This window comes from Mobula birostris, chromosome 7, assembly GCF_030028105.1.
Source record: "Mobula birostris isolate sMobBir1 chromosome 7, sMobBir1.hap1, whole genome shotgun sequence".
NCBI classification, from domain to species: domain Eukaryota; kingdom Metazoa; phylum Chordata; class Chondrichthyes; order Myliobatiformes; family Myliobatidae; genus Mobula; species Mobula birostris.
Window position 1 is genome coordinate 134,054,043 of NC_092376.1, and position 14,332 is coordinate 134,068,374.

At 40.2% G+C, this 14,332-nt stretch overlaps 1 protein-coding gene across 5 annotated transcripts in view; it reads left to right on the forward strand.

Moving 5' to 3' along the window:
* Window positions 1-7,562: 7,562 nt before the first annotated feature.
* tspan17 (tetraspanin 17) overlaps window positions 7,563-14,332 on the forward strand; it is a 74,912-nt gene continuing 68,142 nt past the window's right edge. For all 5 annotated transcript variants that reach the window (XM_072263788.1, XM_072263790.1, XM_072263791.1 and 2 more), the window contains exon 1: window positions 7,563-7,929. In XM_072263788.1, the coding sequence (XP_072119889.1) occupies window positions 7,849-7,929 (81 nt within the window). In that variant the 5' untranslated portion in view covers window positions 7,563-7,848. The remainder of the gene's footprint in view (window positions 7,930-14,332) is intronic.

The following is a 14,332-nucleotide window of genomic DNA, read 5'->3' on the forward strand; positions in this document are numbered from 1 at the left end:
CCTCCTGCAGCCAGTCACAAAACAAACACTATGGAGCCTGTTCAAAGAAAAACATCAAACACCCAGAAAAGAACTAACTACACAAATGGCAGAAAGCGAGTGAACAACAAAAAGAATATGAACATCAAACCAAGAGTCCAGGAGCATTCAATCTAGTTCAGTTCAGCTCTGCTCTTAGAGCCAACTGCAGATTGCAGCCTTCACTGAAATGCCCCAGTCCACATTGATCAAACCACTCAAAAACAAAGTACCCAGAAACATGGAATATGAACTTCAAAGTCCCCCAAAACAAGTCCACAGCTGGGAGCATCGTTGATCAATCCTGGCAATGTGGATCCCAAGGCTCCTGCACTTTCCTCCTACAGCAGCTACTGAGAGGAAGAGGAGACAAATGCAGGCAGATGGTGCTGAACTTCTATCTGCCCTCCACTCTTGTCTTTGTCAACTTCAACCTTGCTCATCTCAAGTGGAGAGAAGCAAAGGAGTCGATCATTGGCTTATGCCCCGCCATCAAGCAGCATACTCTACTCCAAACTTCACCGAACTCCCTTGGAGACTGAAAAGTGCCAGATTGCTCAATGAGTGCAAAAAGATTATCAATGTGAATTGCAAGTTCCATTGCACACAGCTTAGTAGAATCATGTTTGAAAGAAGTAGTAAGAGTAGTTTTGTGAACTACCTGCAGGATGTCACTGCTAGTCACGTAGTTTGGTGCTATCTTGACAAGATGACAACAGTTCTTGGTGATAGGTGCTACATGTTTAGGAATGTATAATACATTTTTACAGCTTGGCAAAATTTGTATCAGAAGAAACCTTTGCTTATTAATTGTGCAGACAGAAAACTAGCTCCTTCATTATCTGAAAGAAAATTTGCTATTAAGAATTGAAGAAATTGAATGGAAGCAGGAATAGGCCATTACTCCTGATTCAGTAAGGAGATGCTTGTTGCTTTGGTGCCATTTTCCTATACTAATCCTTGTGTGTTTTTTTTTCCCTACTAGATAAAAATCTATCAAGCTTGCATATACTCAGTAACTGAGCTTCCACAGCCCTCAATGGGGAATTGGAAAGGATCACTTCACTTTTTTTTGCATGCATATGAAAGCTTTTACAGACTATTTTGATGTTTCTTGAGCGATTGCACTAATTTTACTTTTGCATACCAATGTCTGCTTCCTCCTGCTAAATTGTAATTATCCCAATCCATTAGTTTACATTTTTAAATATCACTTTATTTTGATCTGTAAGTGCTTTGTTTCCCTAATGATGTATTTGTTTTGAGTTGTGCATTAATTTAAAGTTTGGCCAATTTGTACCCAATGCTTCAGTTTGCTTTGTTTAAAGTGGACTATAATTTCTAATTTGATTGTTTTAACTATATTAATAATCCTTTCTCGGTGCAAAAGGCTAGCTGTAAAATCACCTCTTAGTTCCTCATATACTAGTTTGGAAAACTATCTCTTGTAACTTCATCCACTACACATACTGTTAATTTGGTTTGCTCGGGTGATATGTAAATTGATTTAATATCTTTGATACACCTACCTCTAATTAGGTGACATATCTTGCCAGGTATTTATGAAAACTTGGATGCATATACCTATACCTCACCAAATCTGAAGGTGCAGGAGAGATGCATCCCAAAGAAAAAAAAATAGTATTCTAAATGCAAGCTGCCACAGGGAAGTCAAAGTTAAAGGCAAATGAGGGCATAAAGTAATAGAGCAAAAATTAGTGGGAAGTTTGTGGATTGGGAAGCTTTTAAAAACCAACAAAAGCCATAAAGACCAAAAGGATGAAATATGAAAGTAAGCTAGCCACTAATATCAGAGGATACCAAAAGTTTTCAGACACATAGAGTAAAAAAGAGTCATAGTCATACTTTATTGATCCCGGGGGAAATTGGCTTTCATTACAGTTGCACCATAAATAGTAATAAAACCATAAATAGTTAAATAGTAATATGTAAATTATGCCAGGAAATAAGTCCAGGACCAGCCTATTGGCTCAGGGTGTCTGACCCTCCAAGGGAGGAGTTATAAAATTTGATGGCCACAGGCAGGAATGACTTCCTATGCCGCTCTATGCTGCATCTCGGAGGAATGAGTCTCTGGCTAAATGTACTCCTGTGCCCACCCAGTACATTATGTAGTGGATGGGAGACATTGACTAAGATGGCATGCAACTTAGACAGCATCCTCTTTCCAGACACCACCGTGAGAGAGTCCAGTTCCATCCCTACAACATCACTGGCCTTACGAATGAGTTTGTTGATTCTGTTGGTGTCTGCTACCCTCAGCCTGATGCCCAGCACACAACAGCAAACATGATAGCACTAGCCACCACAGACTCGCAGAATATCCTCAGCATCGTCCAGCAGATGTTAAAGGACCTCAGTCTCCTCAAGGAATAGAGATGGCTCTGACCCTTCTTGTAGACAGCCTCAGTGTTCTTTGACCAGTCCAGTTTATTGTCAATTCGTATCCCTAGGTATTTGTAATCCTCCATCATGTCCACACTGACCCCCTGGCTGGAAACAGGGTTCACCGGTACCTTAGCTCTGCTTAGGTCTACCACCAGCTCCTTAGTATTTTTCACATTAAGCTGCAGATAATTCTGCTCACACCATGTGACAAAGTTTCCTACCGTAGCCCTGTACTGAGCCTCATCTCCCTTGCTGATGCATTCAACTATGGCAGAGTCATTCGAAAACTTCTGAAGATGACAAGACTCTGTGCAGTAGTTGAAGTCTGAGGTGTAAATGGTGAAGAGAAAGGGAGACAAGATAGTCCCCTGTGGAGCCCCAGTGCTGCTGATCACTCTGTCGGACACACAGTGTTGTAAGCACACGTACTGTTGTCTGCCAGTCAGGTAATCAAGAATCCATGATACCAGGGAAGCATCCACCTGCATTGCTGTCAGCTTCTCCCCCAGCAGAGCAGGGCGGATGGTGTTGAATGCACTGGAGAAGTCAAAAAACATGACCCTCACAGTGCTAGCTGGCTTGTCCAGGTGGGCGTAGAGACGTTTCAGCAGGTAGACGATGGCATCCTCAACTCCTAGTCGGAGCTGGTAGGCGAACTGGAGGGGATCTAACTGTGGCCTGACCATAGGCCGGAGCAGCTCCAGAACAAGTCACTCCAGGGTCTTCATGAGGTGGGAGGTCAATACCACCGGTCTGTAGTCATTGAGGCCGCTGGAGTGTGGTGTTTTCGGCACAGGGACGAGGCAGGACGTCTTCTACAGTACAGGAACCCTCCGGAGCCTCAGGCTCAGGTTGAATACATGGCGAAGTACTCCACATAGCTGAGAGACACAGGCTTTGAGCACCCTGGTACTGATACCATCCAGTCCTGCAGCCTTGCTTGGGTTGAGACGTTTCAGCTGTCTTCTCACCTGTTCAACCGTGAAGCCCACCATGGTGGTTTCATGTGGGAGAGGGGTATAGTCATGAGAGCAGGGTGGGGGACTGTGAGGAGGGGTAGGAGGGGAGAGTGAATATGTGTTGGTTGGGGGCCGACAACAGATGGCTCATGTGGGGGAACGGCAGGGGTCACAATGTCAAATCTGTTAAAGAACAGGTTAAATTCGTTGGCCCTGTCCACACTGCCTTCAGCTCCTCTGGTGCTAGTTTGCCAAAACCCAGTGATGGTCCTCATCCCCCTCAAGAATTGATATTGAGCCACTGGAAAATGATGTTAGAGAGTTGTGATGGGAGACAAGAAAATGAGAATGAACCAAATAAGTATTTGCATCAGTCTTCACTGTCCTGAGTCCCAAGTCACCTTTGACCTGCTTGAGCTGTGATTTGAGCTTCTTTAATGGTTTGTTGATGGTATTAATCTGGTATTTCTTCAGGATTCTGGTGATCCTTCTAGAAACCATGGAAACATAGGGAAGATGGGCAGTAGTGACAGATTCAAGATGGCTTTCGTTTACTTGATTCCCTGTGACTGCAGAGCAGCATATAATGGCCTGACAGGGTGCACAGAGGAAACCTGTATCAAGGAGCACAGGAGGTGTATATGTTTGGATTTCCCAGAGAAATTGGCGGTAGTAGAACATTGCATTCGCAACGGATATAAGATTGACTTTAACGGTAGAACTACTGTGCTATGTCAATGGTTTTTGGGACTGCCTGGTGAAGAAAGCCATTGAAATAAAACTATAGAGAAAAAGAATTTTAAAGACAAAGGTCTTGCTCTGAGTGAGAATGGAATTTGGTTGTAAACAAAGTGGGAGAGTGGAAAACTGGTTAGTCCTCATCCAATCAGGAGGGATTGATTGGGGGGGGGGATGTAAATACCACCAGACTAGACATGCCCAGGCATAATCCCTGAAGAAGATGGCAGAGTTTGTGATCAAAACATTAGTTAAAATCAATACTGGTAGCTGGCTGGAAGCTGGAGACTTTTATTCGTACATGTCTAGGGAATTGGGCCTTCTCTAAGCGAAGTAATAATATGCAACTTCACCCTACTTCTCTGCTCTTTCCCTATAGTCTTGCAGTTCATTTCTTTTCAAATGCTTATCCAGCTTTCTTTTAATATAATTGAATCTGCCTCCTTTGTATTTACAAAATTGTTTATGCAGTTCACTCTATGCAAAGGTTTTTCTTCCTTCTGCTCTTTTCTTTTGCCAATTACCTCTATTCTTGATCCTGTGGTCATCGTGGCTATCCCTTGAGGTCGAGGGTGATGGTCTTCATTCTGCTGATCTACTTATGGGCTCTCAAGTGGCTTATGAGTCCAATCTTGGCTTTGAAAGTTCCTCCACATTCAGGACAGGTAGTTCCAGATGGCAGCTAGGGCTTTGGTTGTTGCTGCCTCTTTCCATTTTCTTCTCTTCTAATTCTGCACATCTGTTGGCTTTGAAAGTTGCTGTTCCTTCTTGGATGATGGCTTGCCAGAGTTTCCTGTCCTTGGCATTGATTTCCCAATTGTTGATGTCAATGTTACATTTCTTCATTTTGGCTTTTAAGATGTCTTTGAATCTCTTCTGTTGTCTGCCTCTTTTACGTTTGCCTTCTTTAAGCTGGGAGTAGAAGATTTGTTTCGGCAGACGTTCGTCTTTCGTTTGAACAACATGACCGCTCCATCTTAGTTGGTTCTTGATGATGTAGGCTTCAATGCTTGTTGGTTTTGCTTCATTTAGCACACTGACGTTGGTTCTTCTATCTTCTCAGCTGATATTTAAGGTGTTTCGAAGACAGAGTTGATGGAACTTTTCAAGTGCCTTCAGACGCCTCCACCAAGTTTGATAAATCAAGCAGACACGTCGAAAACGGGGATTACATTGTGTTACTTTAGGTAGGAAGAAACAGAAAAGGGTACTATAAAAGAGATCTTTGAACTTAATGGAATTTTAATTTCATTGAAAGTATCAGGGCAAGTTGAGAAAGTAGTTTGAAAAGACATATAGGATCTTGGTCAATCCAAATCCAGCCAAGGAGCAAAGAGGTTGTAATAAAAAGTGGTTCACATTGCAAGGAAGCCAAAGTTGATGCATATTTTTTTTTCAATCTGGGCAACACATTTTAGAAAAGAGGTCAAGTTATTGGAAAGGACGCAGTAGAGATTTGAAAAAGCAATACCTGGTATTCCTTAAATTTGACACAAATTCACTAGTGTATCTGCAAAGTAAATTTATTACCAAAGTATCTACATTACCATATACTACATGAGATTCACCTTCCAGGTAATTACAGGAAAAAGTATACTAAAATTTACAAACTATACATAAAGAGGAGCAAACACTGAAAACATGAGTTGCAAAGAGTCCTTGAAAGCTGTAGCAGTTTTAAAAAAATAGAACAGGAAAGATCCTGGAGGAACGGAAAGAGGTGTGAGTGAAGAGATAAGGCAAACTATTCCCATTGGTGGAGGAATAATACAGTTCCAATATCTGATGTTCCTCCATGGCTCTTTACAATGCATACAGTAGATAAAAACCTGCAACAACTTTTAAAAAAGTGTAACTATGGAATCAAACAGATAATACAAAAATATATAGACTCGCATTTTAGAAATGAACTTGTAATATTTACGAATGGGTCAAACGACCCTAGATCTGGCCACACAGGTACTGCAGTCAACATTCCTCAGTGCAAAACTAGTATCAGGAAAAGAATATCAAACCATTTATCAGTGTATGCAACAGAATTAATGGCAATATTGGGTGTATTATCTTAGATAGAAGAAAATAATATCAAAAAGGCTGTAATCAGTTTATCTGCATTAACCTCGATCAAATCAAGAAAATCAGGAAGTAGACAGGATATTTTATTGGAGATTTTATGCAAGTTGTATACACTGACCAAAAATGGGGTAGAAGTAAGCTTTCTTTAGGTTCCTGCTCATTGTGGAGGGTAATGAAAAGGTGGATAGTATTACAATCGCTCAAATCGTCTGTAATAGACGTCCAGATCCCTCATAGCAAAGCGGAAGTCAAGAGCATTATTAAAACACGTATTGAGGAGACATGGTAGAAACATTGGGATGAGAGTGAAACAGGGAGACAACTGTACAAAATACAGAGGCAAGTCAGATACAAAAGATTGTCAAGTGGATATAGAAAGACAACTGATCATCAGTCGTTTTAGAATTGGATACATTAATCTTAATTACACATTACACAAAATAGGGAAACATCCAACTGGGTTGTGTGAATACTGTAATCAACCAGAAACAGTTGCACATGTGTTGATAAAATGTAAGCAGTATCAAAAAGAAAGAGTGAAGATGATAGGAGCGCTTAAGATAAACAAAAAAAACTGATGTGGGTATAGAAGAAAAAAAGTCCTTACGAAGGGTCTCGGCCTGAAACGTCGACTGCACCTCTTCCTACAGATGCTGCCTGGCCTGCTGCGTTCACCGGCAACTTTGATGTGTGTTGCTTGGGTATAGAAGACATTTTAAGTGGGAATTCAAGAGCAATACAGATCCGTATCATGAAGTATCTGAAAAGACTCAGGTTTATTATATAGAATATAAGGAACGCAATTCTTTTCCCTTCTCCTGTTTATCCAACGATCCACACTCAGTCTAGCAGGTGGCGGCAATGCACCTTAAAGCTGGTTTGCCGAAGAAGAATATGCGGTTGACTCTCGGAATTTCCAGGAGAGGTGGGATGTCTGTTGTTGATCTTTTCTCATCCTCTCCTGTATCCTTCTATTTCCTCCCTTTGCTGAGCTTCCTGTAATCAACTTGACTCTTGGGTTAGCATCCTGATGGCAGTGATATACTTTTTCCCCTTTTCTGCTTTCTTTTACACTTGAAAGTCGTGCTTGTTGACTGAAACATTGCTATCTCTTATTCCATAAAAGTAAACCATACCAAAACACCTTATAACTACATATCAGCTTGTTTAACTTCAGTGGGAGGTAATAACCAAGCGTTCTTCGTATATTGTATGTTGTGGGATGACGATTGGGGTTGCTGGGGTTGTCTTGCGTCACAAGAGTGGCAGCTGAAAGGAATAAACCATTGGCCACGGTGATCTTCAGGCGGACCTCGGACTGGTTCATTGGGGACGAGAAACTTATCCCACTCGCATGCGCTGGGTCTGAAGGACGCTTGCGCAGTGTCGATTAAGGTGCACAGAAAGGGGTGATGGATAGCCGGGCAGCCGTTAGCGGGATGGAGCTGTGAGCTGGGTCAGACTCGTCCCGTTGACCGGCTGTTGAGTGCACGCAGCTCGATGTTTGATCATACGGTATCTGGATGAGGTGGGTGGGCGGGCCTTGGCGCCTGGCTTCTCTTGTTGGGTGTTGATCCTGAATGAAGGCGTCCGTCGGCTCCGGCGTTCCCTGTTCCACCGTCCGCTGCCTCCCGTCTTCCCGCTCACCATGTCCGGGAAACACTTCAAGGGACCCGAAGTTAGTTGCTGCGTCAAATATGTGCTGTTCGGCTTCAACATCGTGTTCTGGGTGAGTGGGGACGCCAGCGTCGGGTGTTAATGCAAAGTCTTTTGTCCGAGTCGTGCTCTCGGAGTCTCTGCTGATCCGCAGCATTGACAACAGCGGCCAGAACAAAAAAAAACTTCTTCAACAAGCCACTGTACTTGCAACACGTTTGTACAAAACTCCTAGTAGCCGGAGAAACAATGTGGAGTATTTATAATTGGAAGAGGGTAAGGTTAGGTGGTGGGCGTCGAGGGAACTCCCTCCTTTGGCTTCATTGCTGAAGCATAACAAAAGCTGAAAAAGAACCTGATCAGGGTTATTGAGAAAGAAACAACATTATGGCAATTGTATTTTAGTTTTGAGTTACTGTTTCCCCCTTTGTGTATGTTATTCAGGAACTGCCTGCTGCTGCTTTTGTTTGATTTTTAATACGGAAAGGCAGGTGGTTGGAAAGGGTGTCATTGTTAATTTTGTAACTTTGCGCACATATCATTAGAGAACATTTTTATTTTTAAAAACCTTTAAATTATCAATTAAAATTCTTGATGCACCAACGCTGCATAATTTCTTGCCTTATATTAAATAAGGTTTGTAAAACTATGTTTGTAGTGTGAAAGGTAGTTGAGAAGGCATGCAGCGTATTTTATTGGCTGAATAAATATAGGGTTAAGCTAAAATTGTGTAATATAATAGGCCACAGCTGGAGTACTGTACAGTGCTGGTCACATTATAGAAAAAGGGGTAATTAATTTAGAGTAATGATCACTATTGTTCAAGTAGGGGTGACTATACAAAAATATTCAGAGGGCAATATTAACTTCTGAACATTGCTCACTGCCCTGTAATGATGTAATTTTAACTAATACCAAGTCTGCTTGTATGATTGATGTTAATTACATATATGGGATTTAAAAGGCACCAATGGACAATTTTAGAGAATATAATCACTTATTATATAAAGGTATGGTTATGTACCTACATTGGCAGAATACAAAGAAATTAGTGCACAAGATTAAAGATGAAAAGTCTAAAGATTAGCCTTATTTGTCATATGTTCATCAAAGCACACAGTGAAATGTGTTATTTGCATTAAATCATTCAGTATTGTGCTGGGCACCCCGCAAGTGTTACTATGCTTCCAACTCGAATGCCGCATGCCCACAACTCACTGACCCTAACTATAAATCCTTGGAATGTGGGAAGAAAGAGGAGCACCAGAGGAAACTCGTGCGGTTACAGGGAGAACATACAAACTCCTTACAGATGGCAGCAGGAATCTAACTGATCTTGCAGCAGGCATCGTATAGTGTTGCATTAACCTCTTGTACTACCCCATGCAAGCTGGCTTCACACACTATTTATGCTACTTCTTAAACTTTCACACCCCCATGATCTCTATGGCTGAATCCCTTCCCCACCCCTATATTCTGCATCTGCACAGACATCGCTTCAACCCCTGCACTTTTTTCTTCGGCACATGCAGCCGCTTCTCTGGGGCGTTTTTTCCTCACTCCTACCATGCTTCATCTTCATTGCTCTGTCCTGCCCCTGTCTTGTGCTTTATCTTTTTGAGCTACTTTTTGGGTTGAGGGGAACTGCCATGGAATATGGCAAGGCATGTTGCTGAAATTATTTCTCCAAGGAAACATTGAATAGGCTAGGCTTATTTCAATGAAAAGAGGAGGCTAAGGTAAGGGTCACTGTATAAAATCACAGGCTTATTTTGGGTTGATGCACATTCTTCCCTTATAGAATCTGGGGTCACATTTGGAGATGTTAACAATGAGTTTTCCATTTGGAATGCATGTGTCTCTAGCTGAGTAATACAGATGGAAATGCTCAATAAATTTAAAATTTAAAGTAGATTTAAACTTGAAGCCAAAAAATAAACAGCTGGAAAATAGCATTTGGCAGGTTAAGAGCTGCATCAAGCGCTAAAATGAATGTCTGTAAATGTCCGTAATCTTACAGGCTAGTTTCATGTATTTACATTGTTACAGATGTTTTTAATTTTTTTAACATTACAGTGGCTATTCTATCAAGTGATGTGGTGGGTGGATCAACCTTTAGGCTTCTCTTTCCTATATCTTGTAATAATATTTCATATTTAACATAATAAAATATGAGAGTTCAAAGCAGTGCTGTAACATACAGCTGTGTAATTGTGTGTTGGAGTGGATGGCTTGAATGTTGGTCAAATAGGAAGGTTTTAAAGAAGGAAAGAAAATGAGATCAGCATGGCAACTCGGGTTTGAGATGAGAACATCTCAAGAAATGCTCAGTAAAGGCGAAGCTCGTGATGTTTCAAACTGGAGGAGCATATCTGCTTGTGGATTGTAGAATAGGATGAAGTTACAGACACAAGTAATTTTATGTATAAATAAATATATATAAAATACATATTTTTAAATTGAAACAAAGGGTATCAAATTAGGTTAGTCATAGTAGAACTGATGGATTTGAGTTATGGTAGATTGAGTTTGATAGTTTTCAACGCGATCAAGTCTACAGGAATAAATAATACAGGAATAAATAATAAATGTGGGTTAGAGGCGGGGTCTTTTCAGAGCCTGTTTTACTTGTTTTCTGATGTATTGGGACATGAGTATACTTTCATTGGAAATTCAACCTGTACAGACTGAAACATATTCCTGCCTGTTTTCAAATTCTTTCTGGTTTGACCAGCACCATCTGGGTTGGGATGTGGCCCTATAGATGGTTCCTAAATTTTTAGTTCCAGAAATTCAGTATTTTGTCTTGCCTATGTTTGCATCTGTAGTCTGTTAATAAATGGCCTAATGTATTTAACCATATTAAGTGGACCACTTTTGGCCAAAAAAATATTGTTTGTAGTAAAGAATAATCTGTTCAGATGTATTAATTTAAGAATTCCAGATAAGGATACTTTTAACTTGTACAGTTGAAGTCAAGTTTACATACACCTTAGCCAAATATATTTAAACTCAGTTTTTCACAATTCCTGACATTTAATCCTAGAAAACATTCCTTGTCTTAGGTCAGTTAAGATCACTACTTTATTTTAAGAATGTGAAATGTCAGAATAACAGTAGAGCGAATGATTTATTTCAGCTTTTATTTCTTTCTTCACATTCCCAATGGGTTAGAAGTTTACATACTTCGTTAGTATTTGGTAGCATAGCCTTTAAATTGTTTGACTTTGGTCAACCATTTTGGGTAGCCTTTCACAAGCTTCTCACAATAAGTTGCTGGATTTTTGTTTCATTCCTCCAGACAGAACTGGTGTAACTGAGTCAGGTTTGTAAGCCTCCTTGCTCGCACACACTTTTTCCGTTCTGCCCACAAATTTTCTATCGGATTGAGGTCAGGGCTTTGTGATGGCCACTCCAATACCTTGACTTTGTTGTCCTTAAGCAATTTTGCCACAACGTTTGGAAGACCCATTTACGACCGAGCTGTAACTTCCTGGTTGATGTCTTGAGATGTTGCTTCAATATATCCACATAATTTTCCTTCCTCATGATGCCATCTATTTTGTGAAGTACACCAGTCCTTCCTGCAGCAAAGCACCCCCACAACATGATGCTGTCACCCCTATGCTTCACGGTTGGGATGGTGTTCTTCGGCTTGTAAGCCTCACCCTTTTCCCTCCAAACATAACAATGGTCATTATGACCAAACAGTTCAACTTTTGTTTCATCAGACCACAGGACATTTCTCTAAAAAATAGAATCTATGTCCCCATGTGCACTTGCAAACTGTAGTCTGGCTTTTTTATGGCAGTTTTGGAGCAGTGGCTTCTTCCTTGCTGAGCAGCCTTTCAGGTTACGTGATGTAGGACTCGTTTTACTGTGGATATAGATACTTGTCTACCTGTTTCCTCCAGCATCTTCACAAGGTCCTTTGCTGTTGTTCTGGGATTGATTTGCACTTTTCGTACCAAAGAACGTTCGTCTCTAGGAGACAGAATGCGTCTCCTTCCTGAGCGGTATGACGGCTGCGTGGTCCCATGGTGTTTATATTTGCCTACTATTGTTTGTACAGATGAACGTGATACCTTCAGTCGTTTAGAAATTGCTCCCAAGGATGAACCAGACTTGTGGAGGTCCACAATTTTTTTTTCTGAGGTCTTGGCTGATTTTTTTTTGATTTTGTTTGAAAACTTCTGACCCACTGGAATCGTGATATAGTCAATTAAAATTGAAATAATCTGTCTGTAAACAATTGTTGGAAAAATTATTTGTGTCGTGCACAAAGTAGATGTCCTCAATGTCTTGCTAATACTATAGTTTGCTAATATGAAATCTGTGGAGTGGTTAAACAATGAATTTTAATGACTTCAACCTAAGTGTATGTAAACTATTGACTTATGTAGTTTAATTATAGTCTTAAATTGCTATAACAAAGAGTTAAGTTCTTGGAGATGTAATGCTTTCCAAAAAAAGTATTTCTAACTTTAAAAACATTACTACAAACACATCAGAAAAACATTTTTTTTTCACACTTCAATCATTAGTATTTGTGCTGATGATTAATACTGCTCATAATAAGAAAGGAGTATCACATATAGATCTCTCAGCTTGTGATTGAAATAAGAAACATCAGGAATGGTACTTGTCCTTTGCAGATTAATTGCCAACATTTTGTTTACCTTTTGGAGGAAAATTATTTGGTAAATAATTTTGATAAATTTATTTCAGTTGTTTTTTCCCTAAAATTACTTGGGACAAGAGCAAACAGACAATGGACATTGTTTATCTTTACATTGAGCATCCTGCTTCAGTGAAGGTCACAATTTTAAGCTTTAACAGTATAAATTCAACTGTCTCTGAGAAGTATATCTGGATTGTTATGAAATCTTTTCCTTAACTGAATGTAGTTTATTGAGTTAAAGTAACACCTTCCAATTTTCTCGCTTTCTAAAGAACCCTTGAGGATGTAAAATCTCTTGATGTTTATGGAGACACAAGATGCTGTCAGTGCTGGGATCTGGACCAATAAACCATCTGCTGAAGGAACTCAAGTGAATTGAACAACATCAGTGGTGGTAAAGGAACTGTTAATGTTTAGGTGGGGTCCGTACTGATTCAACTTAAAATGTTGACAGTTTCTTCCACTCTTCCCCCACCACCCCCACAGATGCTGCTTGATCCACAGAGTTCGTCCAGCAGATTGTTGCTGTTGATATTAATATCTTGTTTTATCTCCATTGTCTCATTTGGAGAACGAAGGGCTTCATGATTCTTTGACCTGGTCCCTCTTGGGCTTCACAATAACTTTGGGTGTCAGTAGTATTATTCGGTTTCCATATTCCTCTGATAAGTTGCAATGTTTATTTCAAAATATACTTTATTTGACAAAAATTCAAATGTATCCAACAGTGATCAGTTCAACATGTTCATAATATCTTATTTCAATACTTTAATGTATTATTAGTGATCATGTAATTAGTTATCGTTAACAGTCCTAAAGCAAATAGTTCATGAGTTTTGTGACACAGATTTCAACTAATTTGTGTGTAATTACAGGATTACACACACAAATTACAGGAAATACACAAAAACTATGGCCCTTCCATTTAGAGCCTTTGCAATGGGAGCAGCCACCTGAACGTTCCCAGTACCACGTCATTTTGGACCTTTGAACATGAAAATTTGCACTACTTGGTCATAGAGAATACCTTTTTCTGGAATATCAGCAAAATTTGGGCATACAGGGGATGCCTTTCATTGTTTTATTGTTTCCCAAAAATAGTTGACACTTGTTTCAGTATATGCTCCTGGAAGCAGCCCAGTCAGCAAATTTCTTATGTAGGGTCCGGGTCTGATACATTGACAATCCCTGTTCCTGTACTGCCGAGTTACTCCAGCAATTTTATTTTATTTGCTCTAGATTCCAGCATTTGTATTCTCTTGTCTCTGCACAAAAGTGTCCTGTGTCGTGCAGCTTTTCACGATAAATCTTTATAAATACCTATTGTGTTTCTTCCCAGACTTTCCTGGCAAAGATGTGTTCTCTAAGGAGATTGGCAGTGATCTATTTCCAGTGCAGCCATTACAGGTGCAGAGAGATGTGTGGCCAATACGTCAACCTTGGAGGAAAGGTTGAATTGGAAAGCCTTTCTCACTGACAGCCAAAGCCTTGGTGCTTTGAAAATGTTGGTTCTGAGGCATTCTGTTCAATCGCTTTGCTCATGAAGCTTCCCCAATGGACCCACTGTATTTTCTTGCAAGTCTATGATGATGCTTGGTGCAGGTTACTAACTGATTTGTGATCACAGGTGTTCTGCAAGGACAAGTGACTTTAAATAATCCAACTAAAATTAACTTTCTGAGGCAAAATCTCCATACCCATTTTTTACCTCAGTTTGGGATCCTCCTGTCATTGCACACAAGTCTTTAGATTTGCATTAAAACTCCATGGACTACTTAAGGTTGTAAATGAATGA